This window comes from Bos javanicus, chromosome 2, assembly GCF_032452875.1.
Source record: "Bos javanicus breed banteng chromosome 2, ARS-OSU_banteng_1.0, whole genome shotgun sequence".
Lineage (NCBI taxonomy): Eukaryota > Metazoa > Chordata > Mammalia > Artiodactyla > Bovidae > Bos > Bos javanicus.
In genome coordinates, this window is record NC_083869.1 from 121,337,651 (window position 1) to 121,365,176 (window position 27,526).

Sequence of the window (27,526 nt, forward strand, 5' to 3'; positions counted from 1 at the left end):
AAGAATTGATACTTTTGAACTGTGGTGTTGGAGAAGACTCTTGAGAGTCCCTTGGACTGCAAGGAGATCCAGCCAGTCCATTCTAAAGGAGATTAGCCCTGGGATTTCTTTGGAAGGAATGATGCTAAAGCTGAAACTCCAGTACTTTGGCCACCTCATGCGAAGAGCTGACTCATTGGAGAAGACTCTGATGCTGGGAGGGATTGGGGGCAAGAAGAGAAGGGGACGACAGAGGATGAGATGGCTGGATGGCATCACTGACTTGATAGACGTGAGTCTCAGTGAACCCCGGGAGTTGGTGATGGATAGGGAGGCCTGGCGTGCTGCGATTCATGGGGTCGCAAAGAGTCGGACACAACTGAGCGACTGAACTGAACTGAACTGAAGATGGGAGAAGTAACAGCATGCATGATGACAGAAATAATCTTGTAAAAAGGGAAACAAAATGGAGTGGGGGTAAAGAATTATTATAGCTACACTCCATAGACAAGAGACAATGGATAGATAACTATATAGGCACCTACTGAAGAGCACAGGGAACTCTACTCAGTACTCTGCTGCTGCTGCTGCTGCTGCTAAGTCGCTTCAGTCGTGTCAGACTCTGTGCGACCCCATAGACGGTAGCCCACCAGGCTCCCCCTTCCCTGGGATTCTCCAGGCAAGAACACTGGTGTGGGTTGCCATTTCCTTCTCCAATGCATTAAAGTGAAAAGTGAAAGTGAAGTCACTCAGTCGTCTCCGACTGTTAGCGACCTCATAGACTGCAGCCCACCAGGCTCCTCCATCCATGGAATTTTCCTGAAATGACCCATACAGGAAAATAATCCAAAAAAGAGTGGATATATATGTATATACATGGAGTCTTCCAGGTGGCATAATGGTAAAGAATCTACCTGCCAGTGCAGGAGACCCAAGAGATGTGGGTTGGATCCCAGCCCATTCTTGCCTGGAAAATTCCATGGACAGAACACCCTGGCAGGCTACATTCCATGGGGTCACACGACTGAGCAACTGAACACAAATGTATAACTTATTCACTTTGCTGTACAGCAGAAACTAACACAAGATTATAAATCCACTATACTCCAGTAAAATTTTTTAAAAATTAAAGAGAGGACGGGATCTAGGCCAAAGTATGAGGGCGCAGATGCAGCCAGGTAGCAGATGAGGCGGTAAGAACAACGGAGGCCTCATTTGGAAAGTTAACCACACACACAAAATCTTCCTCCTCCAGACACACACATACACAAACACACACACACAATTTTTCAACCCTAGACTACACACACACACACACAGTCTTTCTCCTCCAGAGTGTCTCCGGATTTCTCCCGACCACATCCAGTTTACGTAGTTTTGATCTGGGTCGCCAAAAATTGAACTAACTAAATGTGTCTGTCTCCCCAATCTCCTGAGAGCGCCTCCCCCAAAGGTTGCATCGAAGACATCTCTGAAATTTCCTCCAAACCCCGCCCAGAGCTCCACGGACTGCGCTTGCTCAATTAGCCCGAAGAGACCCCAGGCTGCTGCTACGCGGCAGGTTTCATAAAGGGGGGCGGTCCTAGCCCTGCGCTCAGGGATACAGACGTTCGAGCTCCAGGCTGGCTCGCTCCCTGCCTCCTCTCTACCCGGTTTACAATTCGAGCCCTCAGCCACCGGCCGATCTTGACCCAAAACGGCCACCGTATCCGATGTCAGCGGATACCGACCAGGGTTCGATGTGGGGGGGCGGGGCTAACATTTGGGGTGGGGCCTGGAGACAATCCTGAGAGCGGATTGGACCGAGCTTTCAGGAGCGGAGTTTTAAGTCCGAACCCTGGACCGAACCTGAACCGAGTTTAAGGAGGCGGAGTCTAATGATGGAGCCAGGCGGAGACGGGGCTGAGGACGATGTCGGCGCGGGGATTGGGCCTCCCGCTCCGGGGTGGTGCTTGAGGGGGCGGTGCCGTGTCGGAAGTCAAAGGTCAGTAAATAGTGGTGATGTCATGCGGGCAAGATGGCGGAAGGGTGAGCCCGTCATCCAGTTCTCCGGGCGTTGGGCCCCGAATTCTCCCCAGGGCTGGGGTGCTGGGCCAGGGTCCCCCGGGGGAACGGGAGGCCAGCGCGGGCCTGACGGAACTGAAAGGGCGGGGTGGAATCGCAGCGTGAGGGAGTGGGGAAGCGGCCTTCGATGCCCCAGCCCACGGGCCACATCTGAGAGGGGAACTGAGACCCGATCATTGCGCGGCCCCGAGTCTCACCGCGGGGCCGCCAGATGTATCTGTCTTCCACAGGGAGGACGTGGGATGGTGGCGGAGCTGGCTGCAGCAGAGCTACCAGGCAGTCAAGGAGAAGGTAAGCTGGGCCAGCGCCCTTCCTCCGGTAGGGCCTCAAGCCACCTCCCTGCACCCTGTTCCGAGCCTGAACCGCTGAACCTTGTGGGTTCCGGGCCTCGGGGACCAGGCTGACTTGGGCCCTCTGGGAGGACAGACCCCCAACTCAGACCAGTGTGACTCTACCTACAGTGAAACAAAGATGGCCTTAAAGACTGGAGCGACCGTGTCGTCGGAATCCGTGGGAAAGAGTGGTGTATTCCCACTTGGGAAATTCAGTTTTGTAAAAGAGAGAACATTTGATCTAGGCCTTGAAGGAAAAGGATTCTGCGATAGAAACTTACTCCTATAGTCCTATATGCAAATAGGAGTGTATGCCATAGCCAGCACTCTGACTCTCTGGTCCTCAGGATACCGACATTAGCCCAACAGATGCAGTCGTGGGCCTCCCCACACTCATGGTCTAGTGAGGAGACAGCAGTCCCTGTGGGCTGAGTGAGGCTTGGCTCTGCCCGTGGACAGTGCCACTGTGTGTTCCTGTTTCATTCCGTGCTGGTTTGTCAAAACCAACTCATCTGAATTCTGGAAAAAGTTAATTACCATTTACCTCAAGCATCTGGGGTGAGTCCTGCTTCAGGGCAACTCCAGGAGGCTTCTGGCTTCAGTTAAATCAATGCTCTACTCTGTGAGCATTTTTATCCTCGCCTGGCCTGCATACTAGCCTTTCAGCTACAGCCCAGAAAATCTGAGAATGGCCTGAGCTGTTTATGTTGTTAATGAAGACTCAGTTTCAAACTGAGCTTGAAGCTGAAGGGGAATTTCAAACTGAATTCTAATAGAAGAGACCCCAGAGTAGTTTGCTTCTTGTTGAGCAGTCTTCGGGAAGGAGAGTCTGACATTCATTTAGCAAATGTTGTGTGAGGGCCTCCTATGTATTACTGTCAAGGTTGGTCTTCCCATAACACGAAAAATAGGTAGTTGATGAGCCTTCCATCTTTGTTCTCTCATTTGAAGCAGGGGGAGTGGGTATTGTTTCTGCCTTTGACAGTTCCCCATTTGAAAAGAAAAGACTTAATTTCCTACACTTACATGAACTTTGGCAAGATATTTAACCTCTTAAAGCCCCAGTTCCTCATCTGTAAAGTGGGAATACTAATAATACCTACCTGACAGAATTGTTGTCATGATTAAATGATGATATATGTAAAGCACCGAAACAGTATTTAGCACACAAGAAGTATTAAACAAGGACCTTTTTTTTAAGAACTGAGAGTAAATACCAGCTACCATTTTCTATTAATTTTGTTCTTGGTCTTTCAGTGCTCACTATCCTGGCTGCGTCTGGACCACTCAGTTCCCAGCAACCGCCCCCCCCAATTTTCTTGCAGCATATGCTGCCCCAGAAACTACAGCTTTGAGATTATGCTATAATCTGCATTCCTCTTCCTCTTACTTCCTCCTATTGTGTGTGTATGCGTGTGCATGTGTGTGTCGCACTTGCCCATGCACACTGGTGGGAAAAATTACGTTGCTCTTTGCCTCTACCACGGATTCCCCAGACTCATCTGGGCCTGGTCTTGGGCCTCTCAGCCTCCACCCCCTACCCTAGCAAGTGTTTTCAGTCTCTTATTTGCTCCTCCCCTTGCCTTCAGTAACTTTCCCCAAACCTAACTGTCCCCTCACATTCCCTGTCGAACCACTTCCTTTTTTAATTTGAGGTGACAGCCTGGCCTCCTTTTTAAAATTTGAAGTCAACAACATCATGTTTCTTGGCTCCCCACCCCTGAAGCCACTACATGTAGACTTATCTTTGTAAACACTCAAGTTCACCTACCACTTGCCAAACCCAGTGGATGTTTTTCAGCCCTTATCTTCCTGGACCTTTTGCTGCTTTAGACACTAGCGGTCACTCTGTCTTTCCTGAAAGTCTACTCCCTTGGCTTTTATGGCATGATTCTGTCTCAGTTCTCCACCTGCTTCTCCAGGCTTTCCTGTTCCGTGAGTTCCTCTTCCTCTGCTTGCCTCTTAAAGGTGGCGTTTGAGGAACCTGGTCCTCAGTGTCTTGCGCTGTTCACTCAACAGACTCTTCCTTGGTGAGCTCTTCCATTTTCATTTTAGGGTGACTCCTAGTCCTGTCCTTGGAGCTTTAGTATTTGAGAATAGCTCCTGCGGGACAGTTGACCCAAATATCCCCCAGTCAGTACAGATACTATATGGTTTTTATATAGTACTATATAGAGACTATAGAATATATATATCTAGCTATATAGCTTCTGTCTACACTTGCTCCCCTTCACTGTTTCCTCCCTTGGCTAGCAGCACTGCAACCACCCAGTCACTTAGTTTAGTTGCCAGTAGCTCTTCCTGACTTTGTTTCCCTCAGTCAACACATCTATTTAATCATCAAATCCATCTTTTTTGCCTAATATTTCTTGAACCAGTTCCATCCTGTCATCCTTACCAGGGCTGTCCTTATTCATATTCTTCTGTTTTCTCTCGTGGACTATTGCAACAGCCTCCTGACTGGTCTTCCTCCATTTCTAATCTACTCAAGTCTTGGACCTGTCATCCTTCCCAGTCTTAGGAGTGACATGTCAAAAACACGAATCTCATCATGTCTTACCTCCTTCAGACACTGGTGGTTCCCCGTCACCAACAGGGCTGACCAGGCCCACCATGGTCACCCTCTCAAGGTTTCTCCCTCACCACTTCTGCTTTGCTCTTTATTTTCATTTCTCCCAGGACCGAAATGCTTGTAGGCCTCAGTATACTCCAGGTGCCACCATGCCCAGGCTTCCTCAGTAACTCCTGCTTATTCTTTAAGGCTCCATCCAGACTTCTTCACCAAGTCGCTCCAGCCTCCCCACAGTACACTGGTCACTGCTCTGCCCTTGCACCTCAGCACTGTTATGTGAGCATTTTCCCCAGGAAACTGACCTTCCAGAGGGCTGGCACCATGTCTGTTCATGTTGGTCCCCTCAGAGCTCACAGTCAAGGGAGGGAGACAGCCATTTGCCAGATAATCATGTAAATGGTTAATAATTAAAACTCCCTGGTACATGCCAGTCTAACTCTATGCCAGGCTCTATGTCAGACACTGGGAGAGTATCAATGGAAAAAAAGGCTTTGTGTTCACAGAACTTACTGTTTACCCAGGAAGATAGACAGTGAACAGGTAATCAGAAATCTAAAGTAGAGGAAATGTTAAAGAAGAGAACGTGCAGGTGCCATGAGCAGAAGAGCCAGCCTGGTCTGAGGTGGCATCAGGGAAGCCCCCAGGGGAGTGACATGTAGGTACAGCTCTGAAGAAGGAACAGGAGTTATCCAGCTGAGGGGGTTCGTTCATTGTGTTTGTTCACTTGAAGAGTTAGAACTATGTGTCAAGGAGAGGGAATGATGTATGCAGACACCCTAAAGTAGGAAAGATACTGGAACATTGGGGAAATTTTGAGCATGGCCAGCTGGACCTCAGTAAGGGGCATAGTGGGAGAGTCTCCCAGAGATGAGATTATATGGACCTTGTAAGTGAAGGGAAAGGTTTTATACTTTCATATTTGCCGTTGGATACCCTGTAACCACTGAAGGCTGTAAAGCAGGGGCATCTCTGTCTGCTCTGACTTACAGAGTTCCCCCTGTTGCCATGAGGAAAAGATACTAAAGCCATCTTATGCAACCTGGGAGAAGGCAATGGCACCCCACTCCAGTATTCTTGCCTGGAAAATCCCATGGGCAGAGGAGCCTGATGGGCTGCAGTCCATGGGGTCGCTACGAGTCAGACACGACTGAGCGACTTCCCCTTCACTTTTCACTTTCATGCATTGGAGAAGGAAATGGCAACCCACTCCAGTGTTCTTGCCTGGAGAATTCCAGGGACGGGGAGCCTGGTGAGCTGCCGTCTATGGGGTCGCACAGAGTCGTACACGACTGAAGCGACTTAGTAGTAGTAGTATGCAACCTGGGGGGTTTCCCTCATAGCTCAGTTGGTAAAGAATCTGCCTGCAATGCAGGAGACCCTGGTTCAATTCCTAGGTCGGGAAGATCCCCTGGAGAAGGGATAGGCTACCCACTCCAGTATTCTTGGGCTTTGCTTGTGGCTCAGGTGGTAAAGAATCCGAGTGCAGTGCAGGAGACCTGGGTTTGATCCTTGGGTTGGGAAGATCCCCTGGAGAATGGAAAGGCTACCCACTCCAGTATATCTGGCCTGGAGAATTCCATGGGGTCGAAAAGAATTGGACACAACTGAACGAATTTCACTTTCATGCAACCTGGGAGAAGAGTCCAGATGAAAGAGGAGGTTAGCCTGGACTAAGGTGGCGGTAGCGTGCATGGAGAAAGAATTAATAAATGACTCTTCCAGTCCAGTTAAGGAGTCCCAGATCTGAAATGGAGGCATTCCCACTTGCAGAGAAACCTCTGGCTGATAGATGAGACTTGCCAGGCTGATGAGAATGAGGCAGACCCTTCCCCAAAGAAAAAAATCACCAGAACACTCAAAGAGACACTTTAAAAATGCAGGTAACTATCCCTTATAAAATGAAAGGGCTTGCAGAGGTAAGCACAGAGATAGTCCAGGAAGATGTCTTGGAGTGGGTGAGGATGAAGACAACGTAAGACTTAGACAAGAGCTGAGGGGTTGCTGTCACCACTGGGTCTGAGCACAGAGTGAGAGGCAAATTGTCCGACGGAAGCGAGTGTCAGTTCTGCCCAAAGGAGCTCTGTGCATGAACAGAGCTCTGAGGTGGTGGAACCAGGGCAGTCTAGGAGAGACTCTGATCCAGTATTTGTCTTAACACCCCTTTTGTTGAATACAGAAAAATGGCACACCTTTTTACTGGTATTGTCAAAATTTGCTCATAAAAGCTTTCTAAACTATTGCTGTTACGAATACAGCCTGTTTGTGAAACCTTTCACACAAGTAATTTCACCTGCTGTCTCGTATTTCAACTGAATTTCCTTGTAACAAAAAAAAGAAGTAAAAATAGAGAACACTTTCCTTTGATTAAAAAAATCCTTTCTCTTCCTGTTTGCAATTGGAAACAAAGGTGATGGCTTACAGCATAGCGATGTGATGCAGTCTGTCTTGTTTTCAGACTACACCTGCCCCCTAGCCCAGTCTGCTCATGAGAACCACTGTTCTACGCCACATCCCTCATTACCTAGGAGAAAACCGAGGACTTGATGAGAGTTCCTCCTGGCCACAGAGCTTCTAAGTACCTGGGCTGAGCTCAGTCCCCTGTTTTCAGACCAGCAGGAAGTTCTGTGCTCTCTGCTGTTGAGTAATCCCAGGTTGTGGGATTGGGACAAGGAAGCATTATTTCTGAGCCCAGGTTCCCATGTCCGTTGTTTTCCACGTTTCTGTCTGGTACTGAAGCGCAGGAAACAAAGGGTGGTGGAGCCGCTGGCTGTCAGCGCTTTCTGTCTTCCCTTAGTCCTCCGAAGCCCTGGAGTTCATGAAGCGGGACCTGACGGAGTTCACCCAGGTGGTGCAGCGCGACACGGCCTGCACCATTGCGGCCACCGCCAGCGTGGTCAAGGAGAAGCTGACTGTGAGTACCACCTCCACCCTCAGAGCCTGAGCGCCATGTTTCATAACCTACTTGTTTAATTAATCACTGCAGACCCAGTTCTGCAGCATCAGAAATGGCATGGTATTCTTTTTTTTCTCTGACATTTTATTTATTCATTTTTCTTTCTGACTGTGCTGGGTCTTTGCTGCTGCCCAGGCTTTTCTCTAGTGGCCGCGAGCGGGGACTGCTGTCTAGGTGTGGTGCGTGGGCTTCTCATTATGGTGGCTTCTCTTGTCGAGCACAGGCTCTGGGGCGTGTGGGCTTCAGTGGTTGCAGTTCCCAGGCTCTGGCGCACAGGCTCAGGACTTGCGGTGCGCTGCTTGGTTGCCCCGCCACTTGTGGGATTTTCCCAGACCAGGGGTTGAACCTGTGTCTCCTGCATCGGCAGGCAGCCTTCACCACTGAGCCACCAAGCACGCCCACGGCATGGTATTCTATTATGTGGATTTGACCAGTTCCTAGTTTCCTGATTCAGTTTTTTCCAGTATTGTAAGCAGAGCTACAGTGAACATTCTGATTGCTTAATCTTTGCCTTTAATATGTTCTTCCAAATAAGGTATTGAAAAGGATATAAGATGAATGTAGTTTTAGAGCTTTTAATATCTACTGTAGAACTGCCTCCAAAAAGTTTTTGCCAGCTTGTATTTTTACTGGTCCAGGTTTTACCAGTCAGAGATGTATACTGGAATTCTCCTCTGAGGTAGGAATTAGATTCTCAAGTCAGCATGAAAAGTGAAAATTGTATACGGTCAGAGATACCCCCGCAGAGCTCAAATTTCCGAGGAAGTATAGGGTCCTGGTTTTGTATTGCAACTTCCCCTTTAGTAGTGGAACAGACTTCAGTTTCTCTGATCACCAGTGGAATCAGCTGCCTTGTAATTAGAGGCGATGTTATGAAAAACATATTGTGGAGTGTTTTTAGCCAAGCTTCTTTTGTTGAATCTTAGAAAATACTGTCTGCCTGCTGACCACAGCCACTGATGAGCATGAATGACAAGTAGTCACCCAGCTGAACCGCTGCATGTCCAGCCAGTAGCAGAGACACGACTTGTGTCCTTCATTTATTTATTCCTTTTTTCATTCAACAAATACAATTATATACCTGTGCCAACATGTGCCAGGCACAGTTGATAGGCTCAAGGTTTAAAATGCCTGGGCAGCCTCATTGGGAATAAATATGACACTTTGCTGCAAGGTTTGCGGAGCTTGGTCCTGTCTCTCAGCACACCGTCCCTTCTTGCTCAAGGGCATTCTGACCAGCATGGCTCCAGATGGGTGCCCCACTTGCCCCTTCTAGGGGGTCCATGCATTGGCCCTCAGCTGGTCCCAGGCTTGTCTCTAGGCAGGGCTGTCTGTCCTCATCCTGCCCGTATTTCCTCAGTCTTTCATACAAAATACCTCCTGAGCAATGATGACGATGAGATTGTAATATTACAGTACTGCTAGTTATTAAATGTTTGCTATGTGCCAGACATTGTGCATGCCTTATCTCTTAAAAAATCTCCAAAGTAACCCCCTGCAGGAAGTATATTTATCTGCATGTTATAGATAAGGAAACAGACTCTGAGAGGTTAGGTCTCATTGCTAACAAGTATAGTAGAGCTGGGATTCAAATCCCAGATTGACCCGAAAGCTGGTACTTTTCCCATCTCTCTCCCTCTAAGTCCTTTTCCCTGCTGAATGTCTGTGCCATGGATCCTCTCCTGTCAATCTTTGATCAGCTTGACTGACCTTGAAATTTTGGCGAAACAGCCAGTCAAGCAGCTCTGCTCTGACCTACACAGGCCTACTGCGGCCCTAATCTGCACCCCCATCTGGGGGTGGTGACCCTGGCTGCCCCTCTGTCCGTCTCCAGCCCCAGAGATGGGGTGAACCGTTGTGAACATTTCCCTGGTCCCCCGACACAGTACACTTTGACCCCTGATGCTTCACCCTTCTCTACCCCATACCCCAGATTGCAGCCTGCTCCTGAGCCACTTCACTTCCTCTGTTGGCTTCTCTCTGCAGACTGAAGGCTCCTCTGGAGCGACAGAGAAAATGAAGAAAGGGTTGTCTGACTTCTTGGGGGTGATCTCCGATACCTTTGCTCCCTCACCAGACAAAACCATCGACTGCGACGTCATCACCCTGATGGGCACGCCTTCTGGCACAGCTGAGCCCTATGATGGCACCAAGGTATTCACTAGCGGCCCGGGGCTCTAGCTTCCAACCTGAGCTCACAAAAGCAGTACATGTTCATAAGAAATAATATGTGTATATAATTAAGTTGGAGAATACCAATAAGCAAGAAGATAATGATTTCTAAACCCATAATCCCATCACTCAAAGAGAACCACTCATTTCTCCTTGGTGTATAACCTCCCATTTCTTTTTGCTCACGAACACTGGTGAAGATAGTTTGGGTTTTTCTTTTTAACAGAAAAGCACTTTATATATGCAATTTTTTAACCCACTCTTAAAAAATTTATAACTATTAGCGTCTTTCCTTATCACTATCATTTTAATGTCTTTAACTTCTTGCAGGTGTATATAGCATAATTTATTCAGTCATTTGTCTAGTGTTGCACATTGAGATTCCTTTCAGTTTCATCCATAACAGGGAGTGCTCGAGAGCATCTTTACAGGCATGAGTTCCACATTTGTGTTGTTTAAGACTAATTTTCAATTGGAATAAGTGTACAGGAGGAGTATGTCTTCAGAGCAGTCATATCAGCAATAGTAGTGTGTTTCTGCTGCATTGCATTTTCTCACCATTATTCTCACACTCCCTGGAGCATCTCCCACACTCGCGGTATGGTATCACAGCAGCCTGGCCTGCATTGTACCGTGTTGAATTTCCACCCCAAACATTTTTCAAGCATGTTTTTCAGCCCTAGTGTTAGCACCACCACTTAGTACACATTGAAGTGGATTGTGAAATTTTTTTTAATTATAGAAGTTTAAATTATTACAGTGAATCAACCAAAATCACTTGCTGAAGTTCTGATGCAGCCCACCCATGCTTCCTGTAATAACAAGGAAGGAAGGATGGGCTTTCCATGTACCAGCTAAAGTTCACGACTCCTGTGGCCCTAATGGGAGCACAGCTTGCAGTTCATTTGGCAGACTGGCTATGAAATTAAGAAATTCTTGATGAATTGTTTTAACTTGAGTTAAATATTTCAAAATTTGCCAGTGAGTTTTGGACTTTATTAATATATTTGCACTACTGTTTTTTGTATATCGTATAATTCAAAACTATTTTATGTGTATGATTTTGTAGCCTGCTTACTTTATTTTCTTAGTCCAGGGATGGAATACTGGGTGAAAGACCATTTTTCTAGGAGCTCCAGTTTAGGACTCCTAGCTCAGTGCTCCACTCATAACCCACACTGTTAATTACCAAGTGCCCTGTTGGTATGGTAGCCAACAGGGGAGAAGCTGGGTCGTGGTTGATTGGCAGAGAGGCATTGCTTTCTATCCCCAGCACCCCAGAATTTCTCTTCTTTTTTCTTTTTTTTATAGGCTCGCCTCTATAGCCTGCAGTCAGACCCAGCAACCTACTGCAATGAACCAGATGGTGAGGGGTTGTGGTGAGGGGCAGGCTTGCTGGGCAGGGAGGCCAAAGGGGTCTGGATTGTACGCCCTGTTTGTCTCTGTAGCAGTGGTCAGGTAGCCTCTGTGTAAAGGACCAGAGCCGGGGCCGCTTTGAACCCTGCATCTGGTGGGATGGGTTGATGGTTGCCTTTCCTCTCTGAACGCAAACTGTCTTCATCCCCATCTACAGAGGCTTTGCTCCTCTCATCCCTTATCTTCAGTTGGGCTCCCTCCCAGCCCTGCTGCCCTGCCTGCCTTCCCTCTGGCCTGTTTGCTAAGCTCCTGATGTACAGCAAGCCCCACATCTAGAGAGGGGAACTGGTGTCTAGGTGGGAACTAGACACCAGAAATGAGTGGAACTCTGAATCAACCCTGTCCAGACCTCCAGGAACCTGCCTGCCTTTAGGAGAGAGAAATGGAATAAAGCAAAGATAACTAGAGATGGAGTGACTGCTTCCACAGAGAGAGGGGAGCAGTGGGAACCCAGAGGATGGCACATAACCCAGCCTGGGAATCCTAGAATGTGACACCTGAATTAAGGTTTTAACAATGAATTAGAAGTAAACTAATTTTACTTGTAGAAGTCGGGGGAACAGTGTTGAAGCATGACAACAGGACATTTGAAGGTCTAGAAAAACCTAGGCATTCGAGAATACCAGACAGAGAGTACGTGTGAGGAAATGAGGGCAGTGAGAGCTGCCAGGGGCACTGGACTGAGGGCCTTGGGTACCAGACTAAGAAGTTGGAATTTTGTCCTGAAAGACTCAAGGTAGCGGGTCTTAACCTTTTTTTGAGTCACAAAGGCCTTTAAAACTCAGTTGAAAATCGTAAGCCCGCTTTCAATAGAATTGTATGTGCAGTATGGGAGTTCTTGAACCCTTTGAAGCCTATCCTTGGACCATAGTCTAAAAAGCCGTACTGTAGAGAACTGTTGAGTCTTAAGACCTGATGTGATCAGATTTTGCATTTTATAAAAGAGCCTTCACGCAGTGTTTTGTTAAGGACGAAATAGAGAGGGAGAGACAAGACAGGAAGACCAGTTAGGAAGCTCGGTAGGAATCCTCATGTCAGAGGTAAAGCCAGAACCAGGGAAGGGCCGGGTAGACTGAAGAGGAAGATGTGCATATAAGAGACACTGAGGAAGTGGAATCCAGAGTGACTGCAAAAGGGAGGAGCCTGGGAGGGCCCGCAGGTCTCTGGTGGAGAGCTGGGTGGGACAGGTGCGGGAGGAAGAAGGTGAGCATGCGCTGTATTTGCAGCATCTGTGCAGGTGGGTGTGTCCTGGCACCTGGGCCTCTGGGTCTGGAGCCCAGAAAGGTAGCCTCAGCTGCCAGACTGAGGGACTATCAGTGGGAGAAGGAGGTTAAAACTCGTGGTTTAGCGGAGGTCATCTTGGGAGAAAATGGAGAATGAGAAGAGATAAAGAAAGGAGAAAGAGGAGCCTACTGAAGACTCAGATGGACCTACTAGAGCAGGAGGAGGAAATACAGGCAAGAATGAGAAGCCAGGGGAGAAGACGGCTTCAAGAGGAAGGTAGTGATTCCCAGGGCAGAAGGTATAGGATGGCCACATGACCAAGGACAGAGAAGTTGCTGTTGGATCTGGCAGCATGGCGTCACTGGTGACCTGAGAGCAGTCATTGCAGAGAGGAGAGGCTTCAGTAGCCAAGTGTAGTGAGCTACAAACCACGCAGGCCCTGGAGAGAGAGGAGACTGCAGCCCCCCCGAGATCACTGAGGGGCCATGCCCTGATAGCAGGCCCACCCATCCCTTCACCCTGCCTGATCCCCCACCTTGGGCCACGTGGCTTTGGAAAAAACCTTACCCTTTCCTCGTTGTCCGTGTCCAGGCTTTGGTGTGTTTTCTCTAAGCCCAGGGTTCTTTCTTCAGCCCCACAGAACTGACCATCAGTATCTTTCCCTCTCCAGGGCCCCCAGAGTTGTTTGATGCCTGGCTTTCCGAGTTCTGCTTGGAGGAGAAGAAGGGGGAGATCTCAGAGCTCCTTGTAGGCAGCCCCTCCATCCGGGCCCTCTACACCAAGATGGTGAGGGCCTTCCCGGCTCCTGGCTGAAGGTGTGGGGATGTGGGAGGGTCATGTCCAGAGTCATTGTGGAGTCCTCTGGCCTAAAGAGCAGCAGGAGGCCCTGTGGAGCCTAACCAGCCAGCTCCTGAGCCAGGAATCCATGTGGGGGAATCTAAGTCACCAGGCTTCTGGCATTCACGGTGAGAAATAGAAGGGCCAGCAAAGCCTGATGGGAGTTCTCTTCTACCTCCTGGGCCAGGAAGGTGGGTCTGGCAGTTGAAAGTGCTGTAAGAATCACAGCTCAGCTGCTTAGACCCTCTGAAATCCAGAATGACTGGGAGCTGGTTGATAAGGCTGGGGACATGGACCCCACACAACCACTTCTAAAGTCCCATCTCCACTGTCCCCTCCCTCCAGGTGCCTGCAGCTGTTTCCCATTCAGAATTCTGGCATCGGTATTTCTATAAAGTCCATCAACTAGAGCAGGTATGGTGGCCTAACCAAGGGAGGTACTCCACTCAGCCTTGGGTAAGGGGCTGGGTTTTGTTGAGGGAAGAAGGGGACAGAGGGTACCAAGAGTTCTGGAGTCAGAACCAGAGTCTGGGGTTCCCTGACTGCTCCTGGCCGTCTACTCCTCCCCCACTTTCAGGAGCAGGCCCGGAGGGATGCCCTGAAACAGCGAGCAGAACAGAGCATCTCTGAAGAGCCTGGCTGGGAGGAGGAAGAAGGTAAGAGGTATTGAGAGGCGATGAGCAAGTACCAAGTCCTGCCTGTGGGGGGCTGTCTGGGCCATTCTCGCTGAAGCCTTGAGGGACGTGGCGCCTCAGGAAAGGAGGGATTAAACACGGTGTTTGCAGGTGCCAAGGATAGTCTGAGCTACAAGGGGGTGTTTACCAAGTCTGGTGGCCCGGGTTTAGGCACAGAGGTTGCATGTGTCAGCTGCCAGCCCATGGACCAGCTGCTTCAGAGTAGGAGGAGCTTACTGAAATTCCAAATGTCCTTCTTCTAAGACTCTGGGCATGCACAGCATGCGGCATGGGGGGAATCTTCATGCCCTAACCAGGGACCAAACCCCCCTACAGTGGAAGCGTGGAGTGTTAACCTTTGGACCTCCAGGGGCACCCCAGACTTGTATTTTTAACAAGCTCTGCTGGTAATGTTAATGCCCAGCCAGACTTGGGAAGCACTGGCTTAGGGACAGAGCTGAGCTTCCTCTGCCTGGTAGCTCAGCTTATTAGGAGTGTGTTGGAGCAACCTGTATGATATGTTAACACAATTACTAAGTGCTTATATTATATGCCCAACCCGTACTAAAAGCTCTACACGTATGGGCCTTACTACAACGTTATTATTCCTCTTTTGCAAATGAGGCAGGTAGGTCAACGGAGAGTTAGGTGGCTTGCCCAAGATCATGCATCCAGGAGGGAGCAGAGCTCAACCTGAACCTCATCCCGACTGACTTTCAGGTCTTGGCTTTCTAAGCTGTCATGTTACCTTGGGCTGCACTTGTAGAAGCTGAGTGCCTGCCAGACATGCACTAGGCCTCATGGGTAGGAGATACTTTGACCAGCAGGGAGTACCTACAGAACTACCATGGAGAGGGGGTGAGGAAACCGACTAGAGCAGACTTTGATGAGGACCTGAGCTCGCTCTGGTGGTCTCCATGATGGCCTTGGGGCTGACCAGAGTACATCACTCTCCTTCCTTTCTCTCTTGACAGAGGAGCTTGCGGGCGTTTCACCCACGTCCCTAAAAGAGGCAAAGGTTCCTGTGGCCAGACCTTCCACATCCCCTGAAGGAGGACCTGGTCCCCAGAGCCCCTGTGAAGAGAATCTGGTGACCCCCGTCGAGCCTCCAACAGAGGTGACCCCCTCGGAGAGCAGTGAGAGCGTCTCCCTGGTGACACAGATTGCCAAACCGCCCCCTGCCTCTGAGGCCCCAGCGCTGCCCAAGGACCTGTCCCAGAAGCTTCTAGAGGCATCTTTGGAGGAACAGGACCTGGCTGTGGATACGGGCGAGACTGGACCCCCACCCCGAGCTCAGTCCAAGCCCCACACCCCTGCTTGCCGCCCCAGCGGTCCAGAGCCCCGGCCTCCAGCCAGAGTAGAGACTCTCAGGGAAGAGATTCTCACAGACTTACGGGTGTTTGAGCTGAACTCGGACAGTGGGAAGTCTACACCCTCCAACAATGGGAAAAAAGGTGAGTCAAGGCCAAAGCCCAGGGAGCATGCGGGGGTAGGGCAGGTGAGAGTTGCCACCTCACAAGGCACACTCGTCTCCTTGTGCCTTGTGAGGATCCTAGGAGAGGTGGCCTTTGTTTGTGATACTGATAATGATGACAGCTACTATAGGTTGAGTGTTTATTACTGTATTCCATTAATTCCAACATGCATTAATCCTCTGAACTTAAGATGCATCTTAGGATGACAAAATAAGATTTATGTCAAATCATGGGTTAAGGATGTAATATTGCAGTTAATTTCTCAGTTATCAGGGGAGCTTGTTAATTTCTAATTTACATCTCATTTCCCTATATTACTGTCCTCATTTTATAGTTGAAGAAAGTGAGCCTCAGATGTTAAGTAACTTGCTCAAATTCACACAGCCAGAGAGTAGCAAGCCCAGATTCAGACCTAGGTCTGTCTGACCTGAAACCCATGCCCTTAGCTACCACAGGGTGCCAGTTCCTGTCCTTTTGGACAGTTCAGTTTCGGGGTGGGACCTCCTATGACACTGATTGCTGCCAAGGGTCTTCTCCCCTGGATGACCTCAGCAAAGTCATTTAGCTTCCCCAGGCCTTCTTTAATTATTATTATAAAATACATGAACAAAGCTTATGTGTACAGTTTAAAGAAGAATAAAGTGAATACTCATGAACTTGCAGTGACCTAGCTTAAGTAACAGAGCTTTAGTCTCTTGTCTGCTTAGTGAAATTTGAGACAGGAGACACTTTGACTTTGTGTCGGGGAGGAACCTCTCTAACTCCTGCAGTTAAAGAACAGTGGTATCGCGGTGTCAGCTTGTTTTGTTACATCCAGAGTACCTCTGCAGAGGCAGCCGATTGTCAGCAAGACCTCCCCTCAGCTCCTCACCCACAGGCATCCTGTCTGCCCACACTCAGCACCAGCCAGTCACCCAGCTTGCCCAGCAGGTGCACACTGGCCTGCTGGCAGTGAGAGACTGGCTTGCTGCTGTGGATGGAAACGGGCCCCTCACACCCTGCCCTGCTCTGCTCCCTGATGGAAACTGCGAGATGTCTAGTTTCCAACACAGTGCTTTCCTTCTGACTCTGAGTCAGTGAGGTCATCCATTGAGCTCCTACCTACTCTTTATGAGACACTGAGGAGGGAGGGGCAAAGGCTGTGGTCTTTTATGATGAAGCAAGAAGCAGTACGGGGCAGGCTTGGTACTGGAGGAGTTCAGAGAAAGAAGGAACCGCTGGGCATGAGCAGGTGTTTCAGCGAGGAGACAGGCATTGTATAGGCGGGTTGGAGAGTTTGGGGCAGGTGCGGGTGGGGGAGCTGTAGTCCAGGCTGCAGGGTCCTACAGAGTCCAAAAAGCAGAGGGCATGGGGCATGTTGAAGGGGGTAACCAAAGCCCACTTTTCTGTATTGTTCCCAGGTGAGGGAGGAATAAGAAGGGAGGTGGGGTTGGCTCAGAAATACAACTTGAGATCCTAAGCCAAATTCAGAAAGTTGGACATGGTGCCACAAAGCAGCAGGTCGTGCTGCTTGTGTTACATGCCCAACCTGTACTAGGAGCTTTACATGTAGAGGCTAAGCTAAGGGCTCAGCCTCTGGGGTTCAGACAGTTCTGGGTTCAAATCCCAACTTTGCTCATAAGCCATGTGACTTCAGAAATGTTACTGATCTTCTGTAAGCCTCCATTTTCTCCATAAGTTGAGACTCATTGTTCCATGATAGAGCCTCAGTCAGGGAAGAAATTGGGGTAGAGCCCTGCTCTGGGGAGATGATCAAGATAGTAAAAGGTACCAACCAGTCTCTGGACACTTCCTGTGTATATAGCTCTGTGCTGAGCACTTGATATGCATATCACTCAGTCCTCACCAAAAATCCTATGAGAGCTGTGAGATTTTCCTTTTTTCTTTTTCTTTTTTACTGGTAGGAAACTAAGATAAATCACCCACCCAGTAGGTATTTAGAGAAATGTGAAATAGCCTTTAGGAGAGTGCAGAGTAGGTGGTGGGCTCAGCAGGTGCTGTGGGGTTGCTGGGTGGATGGTACGAAGGGTGCTTCTGAGATGATGGTTATGAATTTTGAGAGAGACCAGTCACCGCTGTTGTACTTTTGTCCCGCCACATTCAGTCACTCAGGTGCAGGCACAGAGCAGGTGGGGAGTTGGACTGAATCAGGGTTGAAGTTTATCCAGGTGAACTCAAAAGGACAAAAGTCGAGTGTATGCAGAAGTGATCAGAATGGCGGTTCATAGAGTCTAAGCTGGGTAAGGGTGGGGACAACAGTGACACAGTTGGAAGGTTTAAGAATTACTGGTTCCATTTGGAAACGGGCTCCTGGAGAATGTGATGGGTAGAGGCTGGAAGAAATGAGATTGTGGAGAAGATGTGGCGGAAGCTTGTAACCATTTGGTCCAGTGCGTCTCACACACTTAGTGGGGCAAAGCTGGGGTCTTGGACTGAGAGGGGACAGTGGGAACAGAGTAGAGAGTAACATCTTAATAGATTTTTTGTCCTGGAGGCAGTGACTCCTTTTCCTTCTTGTGTCCATCCAAAGATGACATGAGCGAGGCTTGGTCTCTGGGTACAGCAGTCTCTGGGGCGGCCAAGCCAAAGGGGCTCCTGAGGTCCCAGGGTGATGCCTGTCATTGCAGAGCTGCTTCCCACCTGCATTTTGTGCCGAGGTCCATTTGATTGAGGAGACTAGACTTAGCCTGCTCAGGCGCCCTCAGCAGGGAGCAGGGAGGGGAGATTGGAGCGGGCCCTGTGGACTGAGGACTGGAAAGAGCCTTGGGCTTATGGCCCCGCTTCACCACTGACTGACCACCTGGGAGGGATTTTGGCCTCCATTTCTTCTTTGGAGAAGCAAAGATCCAATTAAACAGAATAAAATGAGCTGTGAGTGACAGCACTATGATGTTAGTAATCACTCGAAAACTCCCCATTCCTTACAAACAAAAGAAAACAGTAACACTCCATGGAGATGTCTTAAATTGTTGCATAGATCAGTTCTCTGCCATGTGCCCAGAGTAATGGCGATCTTACTAGTACTCTTGTTGTGTGACAGGACAGGATGGTGGGAGAAGGCAGGTGGCAGAGAAAGCCCAGATTCACCTCTCTGCCACTCGAAGCCTTTGTCTCCTCATCTGTAAACTGGGACTGTTTACATCCACCCTCTGAGATAAGTATAAAGTGCTCCAAAAATGTTACCTGAGACTCTCTTCTACCCAACGGGTTTGCCCTAGCATTAAGCCCTGAAGAGAGTTTCAAATCCCTGGAGGGAAACCTGAGGTTAGGAAGAGCTGTCATGACCACAGCCACAGCTCTAAAGGGAGAAATCAGCTGGGAGTCTGGCTTCTAACCCACAGGAAGCCTGCACTGACAGAGAACCAGGCATGAGCCACCAGAGTGTCCTGAAAGCACAAGGAACCTTAAACGTGGAGTCAGAAGATCTGGGTCTTTGTTTGAGATCTGATCCTGACTGGCTGAGGGACCATGTGCAAAATTACTTAACTGTAGGACCAGCCTTTAACAGGTCCATTTGTTGAATATCCACTGTGTATGTATGTTACAACCGACTCAGTGGACATGAGTTTGAGTAAACAGGAGTTGGTGATGGACAGGGAGGACTGGCGTGCTGCAGTCCATGGTGTCTCAAAGAGTCAGACACGACTGAGCGACTGAACTGATATATGTTACAGGCACTTTACATGATGCTGCTATTTGTCACACTGCTGTATCTCAAACTGCAGGCCAAGATCTATACAGAATCATCCAGATTTCTGGGCCACCACCTACACCTGCTAAATCTGAATGAGGGGAATGGACAGGGAGGAATCTGCTTTCTAATAAGCTCCTCCGGTGGTTCTCTGCAAAGAGGATGGTTTTATTCTTATTTTATCAGTATAAATAAACTGAAGCCCAGAATAATTTGCCCAGGACTACACAGTAGAAAAAAGAGGGTTCCACCCAGGTTTGCTTGACTCCAGAGATACCATGTGCTATGTGCTTAGTCACTCAGTCGTGTCCGACTCTTTGCAACCCCATGGACTGCAGCCCGCCAGGCTCCTCTGTCCATGGGTATTCTTTAAGGCAAGAATACTGGAGTGGGTTGCCATTCCCTTTTCCAGGGGATCTTCTCAACCCAGGGATCGAACCTAGGTCTCCTGCATTGTAGGCAGATTGTTTACCATCTGAGCCACCAGAGAAGGCCAGAGACACTACCACATGGCTAGATGGGTGACTAGAGAGAACAGTGCAAGAACCCTAATAAGGACTGTGGGGCCCAGGCTTGGGGAGGTCTCAGAGCCTGGGTACATGTTAAGGAGCAAGCTAGACAAGAAGAAACAAGGTATTTACAGGTGGTGCCCTTGGGGGATCAGAGCTTGCTTTTTTTAAAGATGCTTTAAAAAAAAATGATTACAAAGTAATATATGATTTTAGAAAAAAAGAAACATTACCCCATGACCTCATCACCTAGCAATAACGATCGTTGGATTCTTATGGGTATTTTGCTCGTCCTTTCTGTGTGTGTGCATGCATCTGTGAGCATATTTTTTTAAATGAAACCATACTGCATGTATTTTTTCACAGGAACTATTTTTGTCATTTTCTTCTCAGTAATAACTTTCACATGTACTTTTTTTATATTGTCTGTAAGAAGGCATACCCAAATACGAATGTTTGGAGCAGTGGCTGTCAAACCTTAGCAGGCATCAGAATCACCTAGAACAGGGCAGAGCAAGTGTTTTCTGTACAGAGCAAGGTCACAAATATTTAGGCTTCAGGGGACATACAGTTTCTGTCCCAGCTTCACAACTCTGTCTTTTCAACATGAAAGCAATCATAGGCAATATGTCAACAAATGGCCATGGCTATGTTCCAAAATTTTATTTCCAAAAGCAGATGGTAGGCTGGATTTGGTCCACAGGCCATAGTTTGCCAACCCCTGATTTAGAGAAAGAGTCCATGGATGTTTATTTAGTACAAACTATTTGTTCTTGTCACTTGGAATACATAAGAAAATAGAAGATCCCTGTCCTCCAGGAGCTCATGTTCTAGCTTCTCTATTATTAGACAACAAGCACGGGAAACCTGATTATGTAATACACTAGCAAGTGATAAATACAGTGGAAAAGACCATCCAGAGCAGAGTGAGGGGGACAGGGTTGCAATTGAAAATAGGACGATCGGGGCAGGTCACATTTAGATGGTCAGATATGAGCAAAGGTGTGAAGGAGGTGAGCAGGTTGGCCTGTGGGTATCTAAAGAAGAGTTCCAGGTACAGGGAACAGTCCTTGCAAAGGCCTTAGGTGGGAATGTGCCTGATATGATTCAGTAGCAGCAGGATCAGTGTAGGTAGAATGGAGTGACTGAGGCAGAAGAGGTTCATTGTTTATTTCTTCTGAGAGATTTCCATGGCTCCCAGGGAGTTTCTGGACCAAAATATTTCTCCACAACTCAGTAACTTACTTTTTCTCACTTAATCAGATCAGATCAGATCAGATCAGATGCTCAGTCGTGTCCGACTCTTTGCGACCCCATGAATCGCAGCACGCCAGGCCTCCCTGTCCATCACCAACTCCCGGAGTTCACTGAGACTCACGTCCATCGAGTCAGTGATGCCATCCAACCATCTCATCCTCTGTCATCCCCTTCTCCTCCTGCCCCCAATCCCTCCCAGCATCAGAGTCTTTTCCAATGAGTCAACTCTTCGCATGAGGTGGCCAAAGTACTGGAGTTTCAGCTTTAGCATCATTCCTTCCAAAGAAATCCCAGGGCTGATCTCCTTCAGAATGGACTGGTTGGATCTCACTTAATAGTGTAAGATTATTTTGCCATGCATACAAATGTTCTATAGCCTAACCTTTAAAAGCCACATAACATTCCGTCATAGGACTATACCCTTTATTTTTATAATTCCCTAGCAGAGGACTTTTAGGTGGTTTTTTAAGTTTTTATCAGTGTTACAGCACTATAGTGAACATTCTCTTGGTTAAATTTTTTTACTGAATCCAGGGTTCTTCCTTAAAATAGATTCCTAAAAGTGGGATCACTGAGGCAGAGATAGCAGCATGTAAGCCCTTTGGTGTGTATTTGTCAGGCCCTTCTGAAGGGCTCCATCAGCCCAGCTCCAGCCGCGCCACGTGCCCTTCCCATCTTTCACACTGTGGATCATGGTTCTAGGCTCGAGCACAGACATCAGTGAGGACTGGGAGAAGGACTTTGACTTGGACATGACTGAAGAAGAAGTGCAGATGGCACTTTCCAAAGTGGATGCCTCCGGTGAGGTGAGTGGGCCTGCTGATGGTGGGCCACAGGGAAGCAAGCCCAGTGATCCCAGGTCTGAGGACTCTCCCCACCAAGCCCTACTGGCCCCTCACGGTGGATCCCTTCCCATCTGAGGTGGCCGGCTGTGGGAAGGGAGCCAAGGCCTCCCGCTCAGGCCCTGAGCAGTCATCAGCAGGCTCAGGCTCTGCTTCCCCTGAGTTCCAGGGTGGCGGATAGGGGAAGTTCTTGACATTAGTTCCTATCAGCATCACCTGAGGAACCACCAAAAAAACCCAGGTGCCGGACCCTGCCCCAGATCTTGTGACTCAGGGTCACCAGGTGTGGGACCTTAAGACCCTGGCCTTGGAGGCAACAGACAGTGTGATCGCTAGACCTGAGCCTCTGCTGCGCCATCTAAACGCGGCACTGGTCGTTACCAGCTCACGCGTGGCGGTGGTGATGCATGTGCACCCGTTAGCACAGAGCCTGGGACGTGGGAGCCCTGACAGGTGTCCTAAAACCACCGCAAAATGGAGCTCAGAGCCCTATTACTCTTATTCCTCACTACCTCTCCAAATGAGAAATGATATGAAGGAGAGGCTGGGCAAAAAGCTCTCACAGCTAGTAAGGGACAGGACTGAGGCTCCAGCCCACACCTCTGATTCACATAAGTGTTATATCAAGAACTGTCACACAACAACCCCATGATTCCTTCCATCACATAGCTCAGGGAACCTGCGATAAAGAGGGAACAGATTAGAGAGATGGGAAGGGCCTTGTTTTTCATATTGGGAGACTGAGGGCTGGGGGCCACAGTGACCTACGTGAGTATTTTACACCTGTGGCCTCACTATACCCAGAGGAAAGAAGGCTCATGGTGCCCTCTCATGCCATGGGGCTTTCACGGCTTTGGTGTCTTTGTAGCCCTTTTTAAAACCTGACATAAAACATACCTGAACAGTCATTCTGTAACTCATTATACCAGGGGATCCACTGACAACAGGCCAAGAGAGTTGCCTGGGAGACTTCAGCAGGGGATTAGGGTGCTGGAGCCCCCAGTGAAGGCCCAGTGAGTCCCTCTAGTCCTGTGCTGCACTGGCTTCTGATCAGAGTGCCACTTTCAAGGTCGCTGCCTCTTGGAGCCATGTTTTTCTCTGCTCAGCAGGAGACAAGTTCTCCTTAAGGGACTGACTGACTGGGTTCTTGCAGGCAGGGCGTCCCCTTGTGTCCAGAGTTGGCTGGTAGAAGCATTTCCTTTGAGTCTAGAACCATCAGACCCACCCCTTAGGCAGAGGGCTCCCCAGACATTCCTTGAGGCTAGTGTTTCATTTTCATAGGAGGCAGGGTCCAGCCCGGGAGAGTGGGGCTTGGGGTTGCAGGGAGGGCTATTCTGAAATGGGGCAGCTGGGGAGCTTGGGTCTGGACTTGACTCAGAGGAGTAAATATGTGTTCGTGCTCTCCATTATCTCCATTGTCCCCCCTTTGCAGCTGGAAGACGTAGAGTGGGAGGACTGGGATTGAGGGGAGCCAGAGCAAGCAGCTCCCCCACCCACAGCACTTCCCACTTCCCTCGCCCGTCTCAGCCCGGCCCCGGAAGACACTGACTAAGAATGTCCCCCAGTGGCCTCTGTCAGCCAGAGCTCTCGGCAGATTCTGGGTTGTTCCTTGTTGGCCCTTCGGGCCTCTGCTCGTGTCTGGGAAGGGGCTCGCTAAATCCAAACCAGGAACTCTGACTTGTGCCAACCGTAGGATGACATGAGGGGGAGGAAACTTCCCCCACCCACCCCACCCCCCACTGGAAGAGCCTACATTTCTCTGCTGAATACCCGCTGTTCCTGGGGACTCTTGCTGAGGAGTCCCAAGGGACAGCCCTCGCCCATGTGCCTGTGTAGACAGAGGCTAAACCGCCGGTCTCATGGAGGACGCCAAAACAACACTCTGTCACCCATGAGCCGGCAAGGAAGGCCGTGCCACCTGCCTTTGGCTTGACAGGGATGGCAGACACACTTTGGTTCCTATCCCAGCGGGTAAGAGGCATTCATTTCTGGGAAATTTGCCTCCCTTAGGAATCTCTCCCTCCCAGTCATTTTCCATTCCTGGAAGGGCTCCTTGTGGTTCAGAATCTAGAGACCAAACTCCCTCCTTTCCCCCAGTCCAGGCTGGTATGTCCCTAGCACCTTTCCCAAGCCGTCTTCATGTCGGATGCACCTGAGTCCTTAGCCCAGCTGTGCCACCTGCAAGAGTCTGCTCTTGCCCTTCTTCCCTTCCCCAAGAAGGGAGGGGGCCACTTCAGGCCCTTCTGTGTGTTGCCTGGCGGGATACCTTGGCCAGCCAGCCACCAACTTTGACTCCCCCGTAGCTTAGGACACAAGCCAGGTACCAGCGGTACAGAGCAGTGATCAAAGCCGAGTACTTACAACTCTGGTAAGCCCGACTTCTCCGCCTCAACCCTTCTGCCTCTTGGAGGGATACGCTGGGGGTGAGCTGCTTGAGATTCTCGACAGGCTTCTGCAAAAGCTCATCCTCCTGAAGGCAGATCCAGTCTTGGTGGCTCTCACCCTCCACGCTGGTAAAGCTGCACCTCTCTTGGGGGGACGAGGGGCTGCAGGAATCCCTGGAGACCCTGGTGCTTCATGATGCTGCTCTGGTGATTCTTGTACATAATCTGGTGTGTTCACCAATGATTTAAAGGGATCGTGGTCAGGGACGCCAAGAGAGTGGTGGTCACTTCCACTTCAAACCTTCAATGAGGGGGTGGGATGGAGAGAATGCTGAATCTTTTTTTCTCTTTTTCATGGGATGGGGTTTTTCTCTTTGTAATTATTTCTTTAGTTTAATTAACCTTTTGGTTGTTTGTGCAATATTATATATTTTAAATTATAATGTATCTCCCCAGAGTATTTTGTAGCTGGGATAAGAAAAAAAGAAAAAAAAAAAAAAAAGACTCTAACAGCTGTTAGTTTTGTAATTAAAAAAGAAAGAAAAAAGAACTTTGTCCTGAACCTTTTCCAGACTTGCCGTTAACAGCTATTAAAGAGATTCAACAGAAGCTGGAAGGTGTCTGGGGCTCTGTTCTTGTCCCCTACAGCAGCTGCCCCAGAGCCAGGGCAAGGCAGTGTGCAGGGTGGAGCCCAGGGGAGGGGTCAGGATGGGAGGTGGTAGCCTGCGTTCCAAGGAAGTCCCTTGTCTTCATCCCAGACTCACCTTGGCCTTTGGGGTGAGGAAGGGACAGGGACCCCAGAAGGCCTCTCACCAAGACAAGAAGTCAAGAGGCCGTTTCTGCATTCCCAACGCTTCTGCTTTTATTTGGAAAGGAAGATGCAACAACAGTGGTTCCAACTGTTCTTGGTCATTTTTCTCTCCTCCCCCTATATGTGTATGATTCTGGGGTCTATTTTAAGTAACTTTAGTTAAACACCTGTATGAAAATCACTTGTCAGCCATAATAAAAGGGACGTCTGAATGAGGCCCTCTGGTTCCATGAAGATCTTTAAAGGGAAAGAGAAGTAAGGCTGGGGAGGGTGTAGGTAAGTTTAGGATAAGTAAACTTAAAGTGTAAAATATATATATCACCATTTTAGAAGCGGGTTTTTGGGTTTGCTTTCTCCCCCTACTTTATTGGGGAGGACTTGCCATTGCTTTTACGAAGTGCTTGCTAGCCATGGATGCCAACTAACTTCTTCAATTGAAGGCCGGAGAATCATGTCTGGTTCCAGGAGCCGCTTGAGCAAGTCCTGGCATTCAGCCGAGATGCCCAGATGAGTGGGGAAGGACACCCCCTTCTGCTGCTGCCACAGCATCTTGGGGATGTCTGTGTCGTCAAAAGGCAGGCTGGCACAGAGCATGACGTGCAGGACCACGCCCATGCTCCAGATGTCACCCTTCCTGCTGTCGTGCGGGATACCCTGCAGCACTTCGGGGGCGGCATAGGCAGTGCTGCCGCAGAAGGTCTGGCTCAGCTCCCGGCGCGATTTGGGCAACACCTTGGCAAAGCCAAAGTCTGTCAGCTTCAGGTTGAAGCCCTGCAACAAGGCGTTCTCACACTTGAGGTCCCGGTGGGCCACGCCACAGCCATGGCAGTAGCGGATGGCCTCGACCATCTGACGGAAGAGGGCCTTGGCCCGGCTCTCGGGCAGTGGCCCCCCATTCAGCACACAGTCAAAGACATCCCCTCCTTCAGCCAGCTCCATCACCAGGTAGATTTTCCCATCGGCAGACTCCAGCATCTCATACACTTGGATGATGTTCTTGTGGTCCAGAGTACGGACGATCTGGAGCTCCCGAGGCAGGAATCTCTGGATAAACTCTAAGGAAACAAAAGAGATGGAGAATCAAGTCCAGAAGAGCCTAACTCCTCCCTCTGTCTCCTGTCTTCCAACTTCTGTCTGCCCACCACGTCTGGGTTGTGGGCCTTGGTTCCCTTTAACAGCCTTCAGTGTCCAGCCGCCTGGACACTGCAGAGTGTTCACTTCTGTCTTTGTAGTTAATATATTATTCAAGGGAACTAGTCCGTCAGCCTCAGGGACTGTTGTGAGCAGCCTGTGAGACCATGGATAGCAAAGTGCTTTGGGAACTTTTAAACAAATCTACTGAACTCAGTTATGAGGCCTGATTTGCCCACAGCATGGTAAGCTAGACCCTCTCACCTGTGCCCCCTGACCCACAGTTCTTTCCATGAGCCCTGTCTTTTCCCCATCTCTCTCCCTTGCACCAGCTCCTGCCCTCTGCTACCCCTGGCCATGGCCTGGCCAATCAGTTGACCTCCTAGAATAAGAAAGGCCTAGTAGGCTCTGACTCTGCTTCTGAGGGTCCTTCACCGCCTGCCACATTCATTTTGGAGTTTGAGAAGGTGTGATTTTCCTGGACTTTCTCTGTTCCCCACTGACTGACTCCAGAGCCAGAGCCTCTCTTGCTTTCTTTAAGACTAAAGGGGAGGAGGGAATTGCTCCTTCTGACTGGAGGAAGCACCCACCCACCTCAGCCAGCCCTCCCTTCCTCCAAAGGGGCCCCAGCTCACCTTCTGGCCCTCCCATCTTGTCTATAATTTTAATTGCCACTTTTCTTTGGTGTTTTTTGGAAACTGCTTCTTTGACTTTTGAGTAGGTCCCTTCCCCAATGGTCTTGCCCAGCTGGTACCCATTGGAGAGCAGAAAGTCCTCCATGCTGTCTAGCACCTCCTTCCTTCCTATCACCCTCTCAGCTCATGCTGCCTCTGCGAGGCAGCGCTACTCCACCATCGCCCTCGGCCCGCTTCTTTTCCCCCCAAGGACTTCATCCGCAGCCGCCCCCAGCGCTACAACATTCTCCGTCTGGACACAGGAGCCGCGGGTGATGGGAAGGGAGAGGGTCAGACATTTTAAAACTCTGGCCCAATTGTGATGTAAATGCTGTGTGACCCTGGGCCAAAATGGGCAATGCCCCTATCTGCCCTCACCACCACTACCACCGCAAAACCCAGCACGGGTTAAGTCACCTCCGCGCCCCGCCCCCGCGCCAGGCAGTGAGTCGTAGCCCCGCCTGTAGGGGTTGCTGCGATGTCTGCGCTCGGCCCGGGATGCCAGGCTCTGTTCCGTGGACGCCCCCAT

At 49.5% G+C, this 27,526-nt stretch overlaps 2 protein-coding genes across 4 annotated transcripts; one reads left to right on the forward strand and one right to left on the reverse strand.

Moving 5' to 3' along the window:
• The first annotated feature begins 1,745 nt into the window (after positions 1–1,745).
• On the forward strand, positions 1,746–24,990 carry BSDC1 (BSD domain containing 1). 2 transcript variants are annotated; one of them, XM_061389387.1, is made up of 11 exons: positions 1,746–1,963; positions 2,274–2,334; positions 7,742–7,858; positions 9,887–10,054; positions 11,384–11,438; positions 13,383–13,498; positions 13,895–13,963; positions 14,127–14,205; positions 15,198–15,677; positions 21,858–21,961; positions 23,430–24,990. In XM_061389387.1, exons 1-11 carry the CDS (start codon positions 1,857–1,859, stop codon positions 23,460–23,462), a joined length of 1,389 nt encoding a protein of 462 aa, XP_061245371.1. In that variant the 5' UTR covers positions 1,746–1,856; the 3' UTR covers positions 23,463–24,990. The 2 variants fall into 2 exon arrangements, with proteins under 2 accessions (XP_061245371.1, XP_061245380.1); XM_061389396.1 differs by lacking the exon at positions 1,746–1,963 and adding an exon at positions 1,967–2,007.
• Positions 24,801–27,526, reverse strand: TSSK3 (testis specific serine kinase 3). 2 transcript variants are annotated; one of them, XM_061389487.1, is made up of 2 exons: positions 27,415–27,526; positions 24,801–26,247 (listed from the first exon to the last, which is right to left on the reverse strand). In XM_061389487.1, the coding sequence occupies exons 1-2, from the start codon at positions 27,524–27,526 to the stop codon at positions 25,583–25,585; spliced, it is 777 nt and encodes a 258-aa protein (XP_061245471.1). In that variant the 3' UTR covers positions 24,801–25,582. The 2 variants fall into 2 exon arrangements, with proteins under 2 accessions (XP_061245471.1, XP_061245470.1); XM_061389486.1 differs by lacking the exon at positions 27,415–27,526 and adding an exon at positions 26,959–27,371.

Excerpts from the sequence above, each read along its gene's own strand:
- BSDC1 (XM_061389387.1), top strand. The coding sequence starts at position 1,857 with ATGATGGAGCCAGGCGGAGACGGGGCTGAGGACGATGTCGGCGCGGGG. Across the intron at positions 1,964-2,273 it reads TGCCGTGTCGGAAGTCAAAG|GGAGGACGTGGGATGGTGGC; the intron begins GTCAGTAAATAG and ends TGTCTTCCACAG. Across the intron at positions 7,859-9,886 it reads TGGTCAAGGAGAAGCTGACT|ACTGAAGGCTCCTCTGGAGC; the intron begins GTGAGTACCACC and ends TTCTCTCTGCAG.
- TSSK3 (XM_061389486.1), bottom strand. The coding sequence starts at position 27,103 with ATGGAGGACTTTCTGCTCTCCAATGGGTACCAGCTGGGCAAGACCATT. Across the intron at positions 26,248-26,958 it reads CAAGATGGGAGGGCCAGAAG|AGTTTATCCAGAGATTCCTG; the intron begins GTGAGCTGGGGC and ends TTGTTTCCTTAG.